The sequence below is a fragment of the Pongo pygmaeus genome, chromosome 1 (genome assembly GCF_028885625.2).
Source record: "Pongo pygmaeus isolate AG05252 chromosome 1, NHGRI_mPonPyg2-v2.0_pri, whole genome shotgun sequence".
Taxonomy (NCBI): Eukaryota; Metazoa; Chordata; class Mammalia; order Primates; family Hominidae; genus Pongo; species Pongo pygmaeus.
Genome location: NC_072373.2, coordinates 177,139,612 through 177,155,223, shown reverse-complemented (window position 1 = coordinate 177,155,223; position 15,612 = coordinate 177,139,612). Strand labels below are relative to the sequence as shown.

Here is a 15,612-nt window from a genome sequence, read left to right as displayed (position 1 = left end):
GTCTGAGCCTCAGTTTCCTCACCTATAAAATTGGGATGATAATGGCTGCTCATGAGGTGCTTGTGAAGATGAAAGAAGAAAATGTCTCCATAGAATCTAGCCATTACTAATGTCCTGATCATTATCCTTTCCTCTCCACCTACCAAGCCCCACGGGGAACTGGGCCCCCTCCCCAGAAGTGGCTGCCACTCCCTGAGGCTGCCTGACCATGCTTGGCAGACCCTGGGGATCTGACCCCAGACTCACAGGTAGCACAGCCGGCCTCATCTGCTCCACCCTCGCAGTCCTTCTCCCCGTCGCAGCGCCACGAGGCAGGTACACACTTGTGGCTGGTGGGTCCACAGCTCAGCTTCTCTGCAGGGCACACCTGCTTGGCTGTGGAGACAGACGTCCATGCATAGCTTAGCCAAGGGGGACACAGGGTATGGTGCCAACCAGTCCTACCATCCTGTTCCAGCCACCTGGTCCAAGGCCCTAGGAGTCCATCAGGGCTCTCCTGGCCCATGTCTCAGTTTCATCAGCTGAGAAGAAGCCTCTGTCTGCCCCAGGAATTTCCAAATCCTAAATCTGACCCCACCACTTCTCTACATAACATCTTTCATGGCCCCTGGTCCCTGGCCCTCAAGTCTCTCTTTGATCCATTGACTTCTGCCTGCCCCTCCTGGCCACACCTCCCATCCCTCCAAACCTCCACTTTAAGTTCCGGCAACATGGAGCCACCATGCCCTGCACTCTTTGCCATTTCCCAGCTGTGTGCCCTTAGGTGAGATATGCCCCAGCTGGGCCTCAGTTTGCCTTCCAGAGCAGTGACTCCATGATTGGAACCTGTAAATTTGGAGGGCTCACCAAGGCCCCAACGGCTCCAATTGGCCCGCCTCTAAGCCCCCTCCCCGAGTGATGGTGCTGATCCTGCTGCTGAGAGCAGCTGCTGCATGGCAGGGCCCAGCGGGACTGCATAGCTATAATTACTGCAGCCGCAATCAGAGGCTGACTCAATCAGGGGCCTGAAGCCCCAGGGTTGAATCTCAATTTGGAAGAAAGAATGAGAACCCTATTCAAGGCTGGGGACAGCTCTTATCGTGAGTTTCTGCTGGACCCATGTGACAGGCTCAGCCAAGGCAGATGCATCTCAGACCTCCGTGGTTGGCTCCCTTCAGCCTTCCAGGGTGTGCAGGAGGCCCGATCTCCGTGGCCTCTAGTATGTGCCAGGCATGGTGCTAGACACTTCCATTTAATTTTCACAATAAGCTAGTAGGGTGAGAGGATTATGTGCTGGCCTCCAGCACAGAGGCGGAGAACATGGGCTCTGGAGCCTGACTGCCTGGGTTCAAATCCTAGTTCAATCACTCACTGACTATGTGACCTTGGCCAACAATCCTTATCTCTGTGCCAATAAAGTGGGGATAATACTATCTCTCATAGGAGTGTTATGATGACTAAGTTAATGTCTGTAAAGCAAGCACCTAGAAGAACACCCAGACCAGTGCTCACTAAATGTTACCTACTGTGATTATCCACACATACCAGATGACTCTGAATTTTGCTTATTCACTGAGTATTTGAGCACTGCTGTGTGACAAACATGGTGGTAAGCACTAAGTTCTGGTCACAGAGCTGGTAAAGGGCAGTGTTAGGATTGACTGAAAGTCAGCTGTGTCTGATGCCAGAGATCCGGCACAATCCATTTCCCCCCGAAGGCAGTGGGCTACTCATCCCTCGCCCTCCATTTTGCTCTCTGATCTCAGACCAGTTTCTCCTCTTCCCATTTCTATAGCTGGGATGAGAGACCACAAGGGATACAGAAAAGGGCACAGATGAGTTGGGGAGGGGGGCAGGTATCTGAGTCAAGGTCCCCGGACACCACTACTGCCATGGGAGAAGAGCACCTTAGGCCCCTGAAAGTGAGGTCCCCAACGTTATCCCTAGGAATGCATTTCATGAGTACAGGGCAATCCCTTGGGAATACAGGATTCCTGGGATTCATTTTCACAGAAGTTTCCCTTGCTTGAGGATTGGCAGACTTGTGGGATGGATAAGCAAATAACTGTCAGGTTGAGCTCTGGAAAGTACTAACCCTCAAAGGCCTTTTATATAAGGCCACCTTGGGGCTGCAGTGCAGGGTGGTGAAGGGAAACTGGGAGTTGGGAGATGGGGTCCTTCCAGGGTACCTCTATCACCAACACTGCAGGACCCCAGGTAAGCACCTCCCCTCTGGGCCCCACTGGAACACAGGAAGCTGAAGCTGACCAGTGCTTTGCTGGGGTCCTCTCATCAAAGGATGGGGGGTGAAGGAGCTACTCAAAGTGCAGGTTCCTGAGCCTCAGCTCATACCGACTGAATCTAGACTTCTAGGGCAGAGCCTAGGGATCTGCATTTTAGTAACTTCCCTCCAAAACCCAGGTGATTCCCATGCACCTCTATTTGGGAACCCCTGGGTTGGTTAACATTCTGCAAGCATATAAGATAAGGGATGTTTCATCTCTTTTCAATTCACTACCATAAAAGCGATACAGATGTTCCATACACTTGCAAGCCCCTAAGAGAGCAATGGGATGGAAGGTCAAAGCAACTACTTATCCCTAAGCCAGGCCTCAGGAAACAGAACCTCTCAGGGGAGGAGGAGGGGAGTCCCAGTTTTTGAACACCTGCATTGTGTCAGGCTGCTCTGTGCTGAAAATTTTATATTTTTTCATTTCATTCTGCCATGGTCTGAACGTTGGTATCCCCTGAAAATCCATGTTGGAACTTAATCCTCAATGTGATAGCATTAAGAGGTGAGGCCTTTAGGAGGTGATTAAGCCATAATGGTACAGCTCTCATTAATGAGACTAGTACTCTTATAAAAGAGGTCGGGGGAGCCTCCTTGCCCCTTCCACCATGTGAGGATAAAGCAAGGAAGTGCCATCTATGAGGAATGGGTCCTCACCAGACACAGAAACTGCTGGTGCTTGATCTTGGACTTCCTAGCCTCCAGAACTGTGAGCAACAAATGTCTGTTGTAAGGTAAGCAGGCCCTGCGGGCTGCCAGTGCAAATTCCAGGGGTGCCATTCACAAAGGTCACCACATAAGTGGCATACCTGGGCCACTTACTTACTACATACCTGGGGCATTTACTGCACTACAGCAGGGCAGCAGTCCTGCACGTAAGCACTCCATTTTATAGATGAGGAAACTGAGGCTCAGAGAGACCAAGTAACTGGCCCAAAGATGCACAGCAGGTGAGAGACTGAGCCTGGGTTCCTATGACTAGAGCCTTGCCCTTCCATCAAACCCTGCATGCTCCAGAACCATCCCCAAACTCTCCTCACAAAAGCCCAGGTGACAGAAAGGGCCCTTGGCTGTATGCTCCACCTCCAGGGGCCTGGGTTCTACAGACCCCAGTGCAGCAAGCGGCTGCTTGAACTTTTAATGAATATTTATATAGTTAATTGCATAACCTTTCAGCAAGGACAATGATTAAACAATCTGTCTGGTTCCTTTCTTTATAATTAATAAGACATTTGCTGTGTCCCTAAATAGACAGCTCTAATTATAGGCTCTCGAGGATTCAGCAGTGTCTGATAACAGCCCTCCACCCTCAAAGAGCCAAGGCTCTTGGAATGCCAGGACTTGAGAGATCTCAGAGGTCACACTGATGAACATCCCTTGGAGTGGCAGGAGACCAAGGCCCAGAGAGGGGAAGGGACCTCCCTAGGGTCACACAGCTACTGGCAGTTGGGTATTCCAATTCCTGTCTCTCCTGGAACCTCACGGTCTCTCCTGTGATGTAGCTTTCCCCCAAAGGTAGGACTCGAGCCTGGCTCGCAGGGTCCCAGGTCAGGCCTCTCTACTCCACAGTCCTGGGAAGTTGGTCTGGGTAATTACTGACACATGGTATCACCCTGTGAAGTGGATATTCTTACATCCATTTTATGAATGAAGAAAGTAAAGCCCAGAGAGAGTAAGTTGTTTGTTCAAAGGCTAGTGATGAGAGGCAGATCTGGACTTCCATCCCAGGTCCAAACACACTGCTTAACTTACTGCACCTAACCACTGCACAAGAGAAAAGCAGACCCTGTTGGTCTCCCTGGCACCTCTGGCCTGGAGAGAGGTCACTGGAGGAAGGGGGCTCACTGAGCCTTTGGGCAGGTTCTGCACGATGGCCATCTGATGTCCACTCTCAGGATAACTGAAGCCCAAGGGCCCCCAGCAGCATGATGTAGGAGAAAGAGCCTAGGTTTTAGAGTCAGACAGACCGGGGTCCAAATTTCATTTACCAAAACTAAGGTCCTTAGGCAACTACTGAACCTCTCTGCACTCTGGCTCCCCTCATCTGAAAATGGGGTTGAATAATCTCCTAGGGTTGGTGGATGGCTTAAAAGGGGAAACATATGGAAATCCCTACACTCAGAGCCTGGAACAAACTAGGAGCTCAGAAAACACTTGCCCTTGTTTTATTTCATGAAGTGCAAATGCCAATGGCTGCGGACGTGCCTGTTGTCACCACTGGGGAATGCACATTATAAGTCCACATGGTCCATCGCGATGCAGACCCCATCCCAGGACAGCCACTCCCTCTGTGACATATGCCCCCGGAGGGGACCATATGCCTTTGGTCTGCTCTCCAAGTACCCTAGGTTCTGAGAGGCAGGAGTGAAGAATCCCACTGTCTCTCAGAAAACAGGAACCCTCCAAAGCTGGCAAGGGGGCTTTTCATGAAACTCTATCCTGGAGTGGCTCACGGCATTTAAAGGCATTTAAATTCCCAGAGAATCCTGCCCCAGAAATTCAAATCCATTGGTACTTTCTCCAATTCATAAATTCACAAATTAACAAAAAGGGAAATGTCTGTTAAAGAATGAAAGTACTTGGCGGCTGCTCATTGAGGGAGCACATCTACAGTGTCAACCCACGTGAGTTTTAGGGGCAGATAACCTCCAAATGGGGACTGCCAGCTCTAAGGGACCAGAGGCTCAGGTGGTGAGAACCGCCAGTGTCACTCAATCCACAGGAAGCACAGCATGGGGCCACCCAAGGTGCAGAAGTGGGAGTTACACCAAGTTCCTTCAGTCAAGGCCAGGCAAAATGCTGCTAGCTGGGTCAGTCCCTAACTTACTGAGTGAGCTCAGAAAATCTCTGGGCCTCCATTTTCTGATCTATAATAGGAAGATGAGCCTGGTTAATCAGAGAGGCCCCCCTCCCAGGTGGAAAGGTTCTAAGATGCATGAAAAAGCCTCCATATTCAAATAAACAGCATCCAGAACTATAACTCACCTTGAACCATCCTCCCCTCACCCACCCTCACCCCTCCCAACAGAAGCCTGAAGGTGGGTCAGAAGCCGTCCCCAATCAAGTGAGCTATAATTAGAGCTGAAATGCTATTGCCATTAGGCAAATGTTCTGGGCTTTTCCATTGTGACTCCTGGCTACATTTGATAGGTACAGAACCCAGAACCAGAGGGAAACAGAGCTGGGAGAAATCCCAGCCAGCTAGGGACAAACAACACAATTGGGGAAAACACAAGAATTGGGACCTTCTCTCAAATCCCTTTCCCGCTCAGTGCAACTCCCTTCACTGACACTATTTTAACACTATAAGAATCTAACATCTTAATATCTAACAAACTGTTGTGTTGGGGAGAGAGGGCTTGCAGCCAAAATATAATAATACAAATAACACTGCCATTTACTCCAGCGATGATACTTGCATTCTTTCATTTGATTCTCACAATCCCTCTATGGCAGGTACCATTATCACATTTTACAGACGAATAAACTGAGGCTCAGGATGACTGGGCAGCTTGCCTGAGGTCTAACAGGTTAAAAGACCTGAACCCAACTATATCCAATTCCAAACTCACTACACTTTACTGCCTATAATCTTTCTTTTAGGGGTAGGGAATGGGGCTCCATCCTGGGAGCTGGCACAGCCCCAGGAACCTGGTGGGCCATGGAGGTTGCTATGGCAACACCAATTAAATGGATAGCAGGTTGGCTGCTAGGTTCTCATTCAGTTGGGAAGCAGTGAGCAAGCCTGCTGCTATCAGGTCCTGCTGCCCCAAATTCTGCCTGAACCTGACCAGAGCTCCCACTCTAGCCAACTTCCTCCAGGCAGTCTTCTGCCTTGCCTACACCCGACCAGTGTAACACAGGAAGTGGGTATCATGGCTCTTGCACCCCAGCTAGCACAAGCAAGGGAGAAAGGGGGTCTCAGAATACTAACAGTTTTGGAATCTAGGAATGGAGAAGATTCTGGAATTCCGGAGTGTTACTGATCAGGGCCCAGAGGGAGGTGGGAAGATATGCAGGGCTTCACGGTGAGTAGCTGGAAGAGCCCACAGGAGAGCTGGGCTTCTGTCTCCTGGGGTGCTGCCTTGGCTACTGCTCCCATAGAAGCCTTATGAAACCTCAGAGAGCTCGAAGAGCCTTTTTTCATAAAAGGGAGACCTGCCATGAATAAGCTGTGTGTTTTTGAAGGAAGTCTATCAACTGTTCTGGGCCTCTTCTTGTCCCTCAACTGTGAAAAGTGGGCCTGGGAGGCAGGAGGAATGAGGCAGCCCAGGGGATGGGAAGGCAGCAGGTGCTGGGATGGGCAAGAGGGAAAAAGACAGAGGGACACATGAGTAGGGCAGTGAGGAGAGATGGCGAGAGGGAGGGTGAGGATAGGAGATGAGCAGGGAAGGGAGGCAGCCCAAGAGGGCCGGGGTGGGCGGGACCCCGAAGGGGACAGAAAGGAAGATGAAAAGGGACATCCACACAAAGAGATAGAGACGGGGGTGGGGGTGGGGCAGGGGGAGAAGGGGAGCCTAGCCCTCAGGTAGCAAGGCAGCCCCCTCTAATAACCACGATGAGGCTCCTCTCCCTTCCCTTTCCGCCCCCATTGTCGGAGTATCTGCTGGAGTGAGGTACGGATGGAGGAGCTGGCTGACTGCAGTGAGGGAAAAGCTCCCTGTGGCCACAACCCCTCCCCAAGCACACACTCCAGGCTGCACATGACTCTGCCTCTTGTTAGCGGGGCAGCCTTGGGCAAGGGGGAGAACCGACTCCAGCCTCAGTTTCTTTCTCTCTACATGGGGATCCTCCTCCTTCCTTAGGTTGCCAAGAGGATGAAAGTCACAGGTGGGCGTGGCGGGGCTTTGTTCCTTCTGAAGCTCAGGACAAAGCACTGGGCTTCCCTCCTGCCTGGGAGCCTTCAGGATGGCATGGAGTTTGGCCACGTGGTGGGTGAGGAAAGGATGGGGCCTGCGGCATGGCTGGGGAGGCCAGGAGCAGCTGTACGAGGAAATGAGGGCTCCTTGTTTCGGGTGGGGGCCGCTCTTGCTCTGTTCTCTCTCTCTCCCTTTCTCTTTCTCTTATGTGGAGACTGGTAGCTCTGTTGCTAGGAGACAAGGAAACCCAGTTATCACCAGCCACGGCGTTAGATGGGACTCTGGTCTCCATTGTCCCCACCTCTGCCTCTGGGCCGACTGTTACCCCTAAAGAGGGGCTCCTGGGTCCCCGCCAGCCCCACTATCCTCTACATGCTTTCGCCTGAGCCTTTTGTCTCGGGCTCACGCTGCTGAAGCTCTGCCTCTGGACTGCTGGGTCCTTCCCCGCCCCCTTCTCATCTCCTTTTTAATTTAACAAATGTCACGGAATGACCTGCCGGGTGTAAGTTTGCTTTGAGGATTAGGGCCTGGAAAATAAATCATGGAGAGACAAAGCCCTGAGTGTAGGGGGCAGGCCTGGGGCTCAGCTCTGGCCTCTACCTCCCCCCGCCTGCCTCTGCCACCACCCAGCTGGCCATGGAGGCAGAAGCTCCTAGGCTCTGCCCACCCAGGGTAGAGAAACGGGCCAGGGCCTCAAAGTCTTGGCTGGTTAGCCTTGGGCAAGTCACTCAACCTCTTTGAGCTTCAGTGTTCTCCTTTACAAAACTCAGAAAATGACAGTATCTGCTTCACGAGGCTGCTGTGGGGATAAAAGGCGTTAATGCACACAGAGAGCTTAGCACACGATAAAGGCTTAAGAAGCACCAGCTGCCACTGGCACTCCTGGAATTATGGTCGGGGTCCTCAAGAACAGCAGCAGGGAGGCCTGGAGGACATGCTAGGGCTCCTTCTGGGCAGAAGGGCTTGACAAGGCTGTTTCTAGCTCCTGCTGCCACAGAAACAGGGTCCAACCTGAGAGAGGGCTGTGAAGAAAGTCCAGAAACAGGTCAGTAGAAACCAGCAACTAAACATACCTGTTTACCAGGAGCGCCCTGAGTGCGTGGCACAGAGTATTCAACTGGTCACCTCTCCTGAGCCTCACAGCCTCTCAAGGAAGATCTGAGGAGGAAACTGAGGCCCACCCCCACCCAGACTGAGGGGCAGGACTCACTGCAAGTGGCCTCGGACTCATCGGAGCCGTCAGGACACTCCTCCTCGCCGTCACACTTCCACCGTTCGTGGATACAGTGGCCGTTGTCACAGGTGAAGTCACTGTCTGCACAGGTCTTCTTGGCTGCAGAGCAAGGAAGAGAGCGTGGTGAGCCTGGGAGCAGTCAGGAGGGCAGTGGGCCGACCAGGATGTGCTTGGTCTGCAAACCAGGCCGTGGACTGCCTTGCTGACCAAGGGCAGAGGACAGGAGAGACAAGCTTCTTCATTCCTTAGGTATCTGAACACTGCGTGAAGACAGGTGACATTATGCTCTGCCCTCCAAGTCCAAGAGCTCAAATCCAGCAAGCATGACAAGATTTATCATACCCTGTCATACTCCTGCTTCCCCTCAATGTCTAGTTCCACTGCCACTGTCCCCAGGAAGCCTTCCCTGATACCCTACAGCAGCTGCCTTAGCTCCTTCAGCCAGTTCTCAGTCCCTTTACCTGCCTGTCCCACTTTCCCCAACTGGACTGGAAGTCAAAGTCCCCTCTGCAGGGGCCAGGGAGTTTGTGATCACGAATCCTACACATAGATGATTCCTTTGTGGCAAGATGAATGAGGTATTTTGTGTTCGGAGCAGTGGGAAGAGGATCTACTGGGCAAGACACCCAAATCAGTCCCTGTCCCCCGGTGCCTACAGCCTGCGGGGTGACCTCCACACTGCTCTGGGGATCTCAATCCCATTTCCTCCTCCTCCTCCTCCTATCTGTGTGACCTTGAGGATGTTCCTTAATCTCTGAGCCTACATTTTCTTATCTATATAATAGGGAGAAGAAGACAAAAGGCGGTGAGGAGGAGCAACAAGAAGTCATAATGTATGAAGAACCTGCAGCAGACTCAGGCACATGGCAGATGCTGGAGAAGTGGCAGCTACTGTTGTTTTCAGGGTTTGAGTCTTAATTAGAAGCTGAAGGAATGGGGTTCTGTGTCCACACTGCGGATGTAGCAGGCTGAGAGCTCACAGCTGGTAACACAGCTGAGATAAGAATGCGGGTACCATCCCCAGCCCAGTTCTTTACTGCCTTCTGTGTCTTGTCCTACGAGGAACTAGAGTTTCCAGATCAAGGAGAGGAAACAGAGATGGCTGCCCATGTCATAAGGTGCCCCAGCTTCTTCCCAAGCAGCAGCACAGCACTGGGCACACCTAGCAGGCCCGGGGGAGAGCAGTTGCCCTGTCAGGACTTCCATGGGGGAACTGAGGATGCCTGGCTACCCCCAGTAGGTGGTGGGGGCGGGGGGGTGTTGGAGACCGGGAAGGGGCCTTGAATGCTCCACCCCTGACACCCTGCAGCCTCCATAGCAGCCCTAGGCCTCTGAATTATTTGGGGCTCATCTGCATCAAATCTGCATTGAACTCACACATGCCCTGTTCCTGCTGGACCAAGCGTCCAGGATCCGCTACAGAACAAGGTGAGGAAGAGAGCACTGGGCAGGGAGTCCGGAGGTCTGGATTTGAGTCACTGCTGTGCTATTTCGCTCTGTACCCTCAAGCACATCATGGCCCTTTTCTGATCCACAGTTTCTTCATCAGGAAAAGAGAGGGTGATCTGGTGAGAGATAAGCTTTCAGGTGTGGTAGTTCGAGATCAGGAGGCCCAGAAATGAAGACGGCGGGGTGGGGGGGTCTCTTTTCAGCCTAAAAGAGGATACCTCAGCACAGCAGTGACTTACCCCAGGCCTTGGGGCACTCAGACCACCAAAGTCCTCCCCTGGAATGAGCTTGGGATGGATTTAACATCAGGGGCCACTAGGATGTGGCCTCTCCCCAGGGGCTTAGAAGTCCCGTGGCCCCAGCCTGCCCCGCTCCCTCATCTTCCCCTTCTCATACTTCCCAATCTAGCCCCACCTCAACTGCTGGTGGGTCCTCACATACTCCATGCTTTTTATACCATCATACCTTGCCCAAGCTGTCTTTAGTCTGAAAGCCCCTTCCCCCACCTCTTGCCTTCTTTCCATTACACACTGGGCTTAAGTATCACCTCCAGTCTTGGTTAGTAGCCTCTCCTGAGCTCCTACAATCCCCTGAATGTCCTTCTAGGGCAGAGGTTGGCAAACTTTTTCTGTGAAGGGCCAGATAGTAGCTATTTAGGCTTTGAGGGCCAAATGGTCTCGGTCACACCACTCAACCCTGCCACTATGGGGCACAAGCTGTCAGAGACATTAGATAAATGAGTGAGCATGGTTATGTTTCAATAAAACTTTATTTACAAAAAACTGGTGACGGGCCAGGCCTGTGGCCTGTATTTTGATGACCTCTGCTCTAGATCATCACTGATGGTGAGTCCAACATGGTTTGCTTTCTTCCCTGTCCCTGCAGCACAGAGACTGTCAAATTCAGCAAGAATCCGGCTTGGGGTAGGTCTCAGTGGGGGACACTGAGCCAAATGTGAGCACAGCCACCCAGCGTCTACTCCATACTTGCAGCTCTGGGGCTTGCCTTCTCCCTGGGAAGCCACTCCCATGGACCACCTTTATTCAAATCTACCCACAGGCCCTCTGGGTGCTTCTGGGGCTGCAGGCCTGCTCCCCCTCCTCTGGGGAGCCTGGCAGGGATTTGGTGAGAGAGACTGTGTCTCTGAATCTGTTCCATGTCTGTCCTTTTCAGTGGAATCTTTGTAGTACATCTGCATTCTAAGATGAGTTTTCTTCACACTTTGCTTAGAAGAATGCCTCTGTATGTGCAGAACTAGAAGAAACCTGAGGAATCAGAGTCCACCTTCAGATGGGTAGATTGAGGCCCAGAAAGGGAAAAGGGCTGGCTTAGGGAAATACAGCACGGCAGGGATAAGAACAGCTCTCCTGCCTCTCAGCCCAGGGCTCTGGAGAGGCCCTCCCTGTTTCCTGCACTGAGAGGTTATCGTCAGTGACAGATGCAAATACCACCTATTGGTAAATCATAGTCCGTAATCATCTTAAAGTAAGTACCAATATGAACCACAGAACCTGGGGAATTTCCTAATGTGAACACCAGTGGTTTTCCCCCCACAAGAAGCTCAGCATCCAAAAAAAGAAACGTATATCCTAGTTTTCTCTTTTTCTTCTTTTAACACTCACTGGGTGCTTCCTCTGTGCCAGTCTCTGCCAGGTGTTTTTACCCAAGAAACCTCATGGCAGGGGGCCTGCTATGTACTCATTTGACATATGAGGAAATCCAGGCCCAGAGATGTTAAGTTACATGTCCAAGGTCACAGCTGGTGGGAGCAGGGTCACAAACTGAACCCACAGTCAGATGCCTGCTCATCTCCACCATGGCTCCCCAGTCAAACATTCAGCAGTACCAGATGTGGAAGAAAAACCTTACAGCAGGTGGGAAAGCCCTGTGCAAGCTTCAGTTCCACATTCAATGAACCTTGCTTCTGTTCTATGTTCTGCACTGAGAACACAGAATCAGCCCAGCCCAGTCTCTGGGAATTAAGAGCAAGTAGGCAAGTCTGGCAAGGATGTGTGCCCAAAACAGCAGGGCAGGCTTGAAGAAGAAGGTGATGATGGGGCTCTGTCGCTGGGCACAGGACAACCAGATACCCCCAAAAACCCCTGCCCTCCCTGGGATTCTGAAAGCCTGGGGGTGAGCTTGTCCTCCTCCATGTGCCGAGCCCTGGCAGGCACTGGGCAAGGAGGCCAGAGCAGCCAAAAACACCACTGCTGTCCCAAAGGGCAGCTTTGAGGTCAGCCCCGCCCAGGAAATGGCAGCTGCAGGGAGAGAGGTGTTTTTGGGAACAGATTTGGTGGTGTTTTTGGAAACAGATTTGTTCACTGGCTGGACCAGCTTGGAGATTTTCCACTCTGGCTCTGGCCTGGCACCTTTCACTCAATATCCCAGTGACTCCTCACAGCTATCTTAGTAGCTGTTGTTATTAATCCCATTGTACAGAAGAGGAAATTAAGCCTTAGAGATGAGGGTGTTAGGTGGCAGAAGTGTGATTTCAACTCTGTGTGGCAGCTGCCAAAGCTTGATCTCTTTCCACTCAGACCCTCAGCCATCTCAGTGTTACCAGGCTAAGAATGAGGACCCCAGAGAGTCCTCAAATGTACTGAAACACCTCTCAGGTCTCCTGGAATGTGCCCAGAAGTGTGCAGCATAATAAACCCAGGCCTGGGATGGCTTTTGCTCCGCTAATGGACGGCACTTTCAGGGTGGGGACTAGACTAAAGCACGCTGAAGGGCCCTATCGGGAGTGTGACCATATGGAAGGATCTGGAGTCAGAGTGGAGACTGACTCCTGGCATAGCCACCTCAGGGTGAATCTGGGCAGGTGGGGATGTGGCTTTCCCATGCAGCTTTGTCACAAGGACAAAAGGCAAAAAGACTCTTCTGGGGGATCCTAGTGAACACCCAGTGTCAGGCCGTTCAGTGCAATGAGCCCAGTAGTCCCTCGTGAAGAGACCATATCAGCCCTGCCATGAGATGAGGGCCATGCTGCCATTCTAAGACTGTCAGAGCAAGCCATGCCAGACCCCTACTCTGCTGGCCTTGGCTCTGGTTCCCAGGGTGATTCCCCAGCTGGGCTCAAGACCATGGCTCCCTGTTTCCAGGGATTTATGTCCCCCCATGCCAGTCTGCCCCTTGGACAATGCCCACCTCTGTGAGTCCCTCAGCCCAGGAGTGAGACATAGTCAACCAGGCTCTGCGACATCATAATCTGGTGCCATGGCAACAGATGGGCTGCCACAAAGGACTAGGGGATTCTAGGGGCAGTGAGGAGGGGCTGACCCCAGGGTAGAGTAGGGGAGAGTGGGAAATCCAGGACAAAGGAAGTGGGAAATGCTATTTATAACAAGAACACGGGCCAAGGAAAGTGCCAGACAGTCCATGGTCTCTCAAACTGTGCCCTGCCCCTTGTAGGCTATGTGACCTTACACAAGTAACACGACTCCTCTGACCCGCACTTTCTTCGTCTGCACTCAAGGATACCATCCCTGCTTCACGGGACACACAGGGTCGTTGTGAGAAGCAAATAAGCTAAGGATGGCCCCAGGGCTTTATGAACTGAAAAGCAAAAAGGCGCCAAGTTAGAGGTGTGTGAAGTCACAGCCCTGGCCCCAGCTGCCGTGTGTGTAACACTGCGCCCATCCATCAAACCTTCTGAGCCTGCCTCCTCCTCATCAGGAAATGGAGGTGTGGCGCTGACTAAGTCTTAAGGCCCTCTCCACACTCAGTGTCTGTGATCCTGTGAAATTATTAGAATCACTCAGCACTTCTTGTCTTCCCCCGCCTCCAGAGACATCCTTCCCTGAGACAGTATACATCCTTCCCATGCTGCTCCTCACCCACACGCATCGTGGAGCCCCGGTGCAGAGAGGAGGCTCCAAAATAAAGATCAGTCCGGGCTGCCCAGGGGCACTGCTCTGCAGCTTCCTCTTAGCAACCCGAATGTCCTGCCGCATTGGATTCCAGGGTCTTGAGGCCCCTTACCTGGGTCTCCCATTACATGCCTGGAAGCCAAGGCCTAGTGAGAAGTGACTGCTCAAAGCCACAGCACACGTCTGTGGGAGGGCTGCACTTGAACCCAGGTAATGACTCCCAGTCCCACTTTGTAGGCAGCAAGCCAGGCGAGGGCCACCTGACCTGGCCCAGGGGTCAGGGAAGGCTTCCCGGAGGAGGGCCACTGTGTTCACGGAAGAGGAGTCAGCCAAACTGTGGGAGTGAAGAGAGCAGGGAAGAGCATTCCAGGAGGAAGGATAATGGGACTTAGGGGCATGGAGGAGCGAGCAGAGTGACCATTAAGGGCTGGGGACAAGGCAAATGGCAAGCGACCTGGAGCTCCACCAGGCCAGGGAACAACTCGCCCTGGTGGAGTTGTTCACCAAGTTGTGCACCAAGCTGCCCTGCAGAGGCCCGGCACAGGGGCCTGGCTTTCGTTGAGCTCGCCCAGGGACCCATCCAGCCTCTTGCTAAACACAGGGCTGCTCTCCAGCAGCCAAAAAAACCCAGGGCTCCAGGCTGCCAGAGCTTCCTCTGGGATTTCGTGAGGCCATGCAAGACAGAAAATTGGCCCTTAGCAGAGGAGGAGAGGGGTAAGGGGCAGGACAGAGCCCAGCGGTGGCCATACACCAGGATATTTGGGATAGACACTTATTATTTTCCCCCTTGGAGATGCATGATGCCCACAGTTTATGAAGGCCCTGGGAAGGACTGCAGTAAAGATATCTGATTGATGGTTTCCTCCAGCCTTCCAAGCTTGTTTAACCAAGGAACTCCTTTTTCAGATGCCACATCTGTTTATTTCCCAAGAAACAAGTGGTCCAATGAACCACACCTAGGAAAACACTGCTGAGGCACAAGCCTCTCATCCTACAGATGATTAGATGAGGTGCAGAGAAGGGAGGGAATGGCCCATGTTCACACAGCAACCTGGTAGTTATACTTAGCCGTCTGTCTCTGGGCCAGCCCCACTAGGCCATAAAAAATAGAACAAAGTGTTCACAGAGCATGGAGCCCAGAGTGAAGCTGCAGGGACCCCACTGGAGACCCCAATCCTCAGGGCAGGGACACGTCTAGAGGAAGGCCCAGGAAAGGACAGAGAGAATTGGTACCCAGCCACCTAGGACAGGGAGATGAGGGAGCTGTCAGCCTTACAGGCTCTGACTGATCTCTGGTTTCTGTGAACAGGTCTTGGGCTCTAGAGAATGTTCTCTGAAGGCAGAGCAGCGACCCCTAAGAAAGGTGGATTCCAGCTCAACATTGTTGCTCAGCAACCTGGGGCAGGTTCTTTCCCCTCCTAGGGCAGTTGAGAGGCTGAGAGCAAAGGTAAAGCCCCCACCTTGGAGAGCTGGGTGCACGGAAGGGACTCGGCTGTTCCCACTTCCTCTCCAGGCCTGGGCCAGCACAGGGTGGCCTGGCTCCGGTCCTGCAGCCCAGCCCTAAGGCAGTTGGGCCACTTGTACCCAGGTCAGGGAGATGAAAGGGCTGCTCCCACCAACAGTTACCCTTCGACAGAGCTCACCAGGCCCCAGCGTTGCCAAGACGACCGCTTCCAGCAGAATGAAGATACGGGGTGGGGGCAGGGGGCGTGCCAGCCTGCCCCTGGCCTACTAACCTGGCAGACAGATTTAAATGACAGTCCAGGAAGCTACTATTAAACTGTCACCCCAGTCAACAGGACAACAGATCCAGAGTGTTCTCTGGCTGCAGCAACGACACAGCAGTAATGAGAAGGGGAGGAGACCGTGGCCCAGAGCAACCTGCACCCCACCCGGGGGCCCTGGCCTGATGGCTGTCCCACTACCAAAGCC

At 52.6% G+C, this 15,612-nt stretch overlaps 1 protein-coding gene across 19 annotated transcripts in view; it reads right to left on the bottom strand.

The window, feature by feature from the left end:
- LRP8 (LDL receptor related protein 8) overlaps positions 1-15,612 on the bottom strand; it is an 81,813-nt gene that overhangs the window by 34,832 nt on the left and 31,369 nt on the right. For 18 of the 19 annotated variants that reach the window (XM_054487137.2, XM_063655552.1, XM_054487157.2 and 15 more), the window contains exons 3-4: positions 8,339-8,461; positions 247-375 (exon numbers count right to left, since the gene is read on the bottom strand). In XM_054487137.2, the coding sequence (XP_054343112.1) occupies positions 247-375; positions 8,339-8,461 (252 nt within the window). The remainder of the gene's footprint in view (positions 1-246; positions 376-8,338; positions 8,462-15,612) is intronic. The other variant, XM_054487195.2, reaches the window with a different exon arrangement.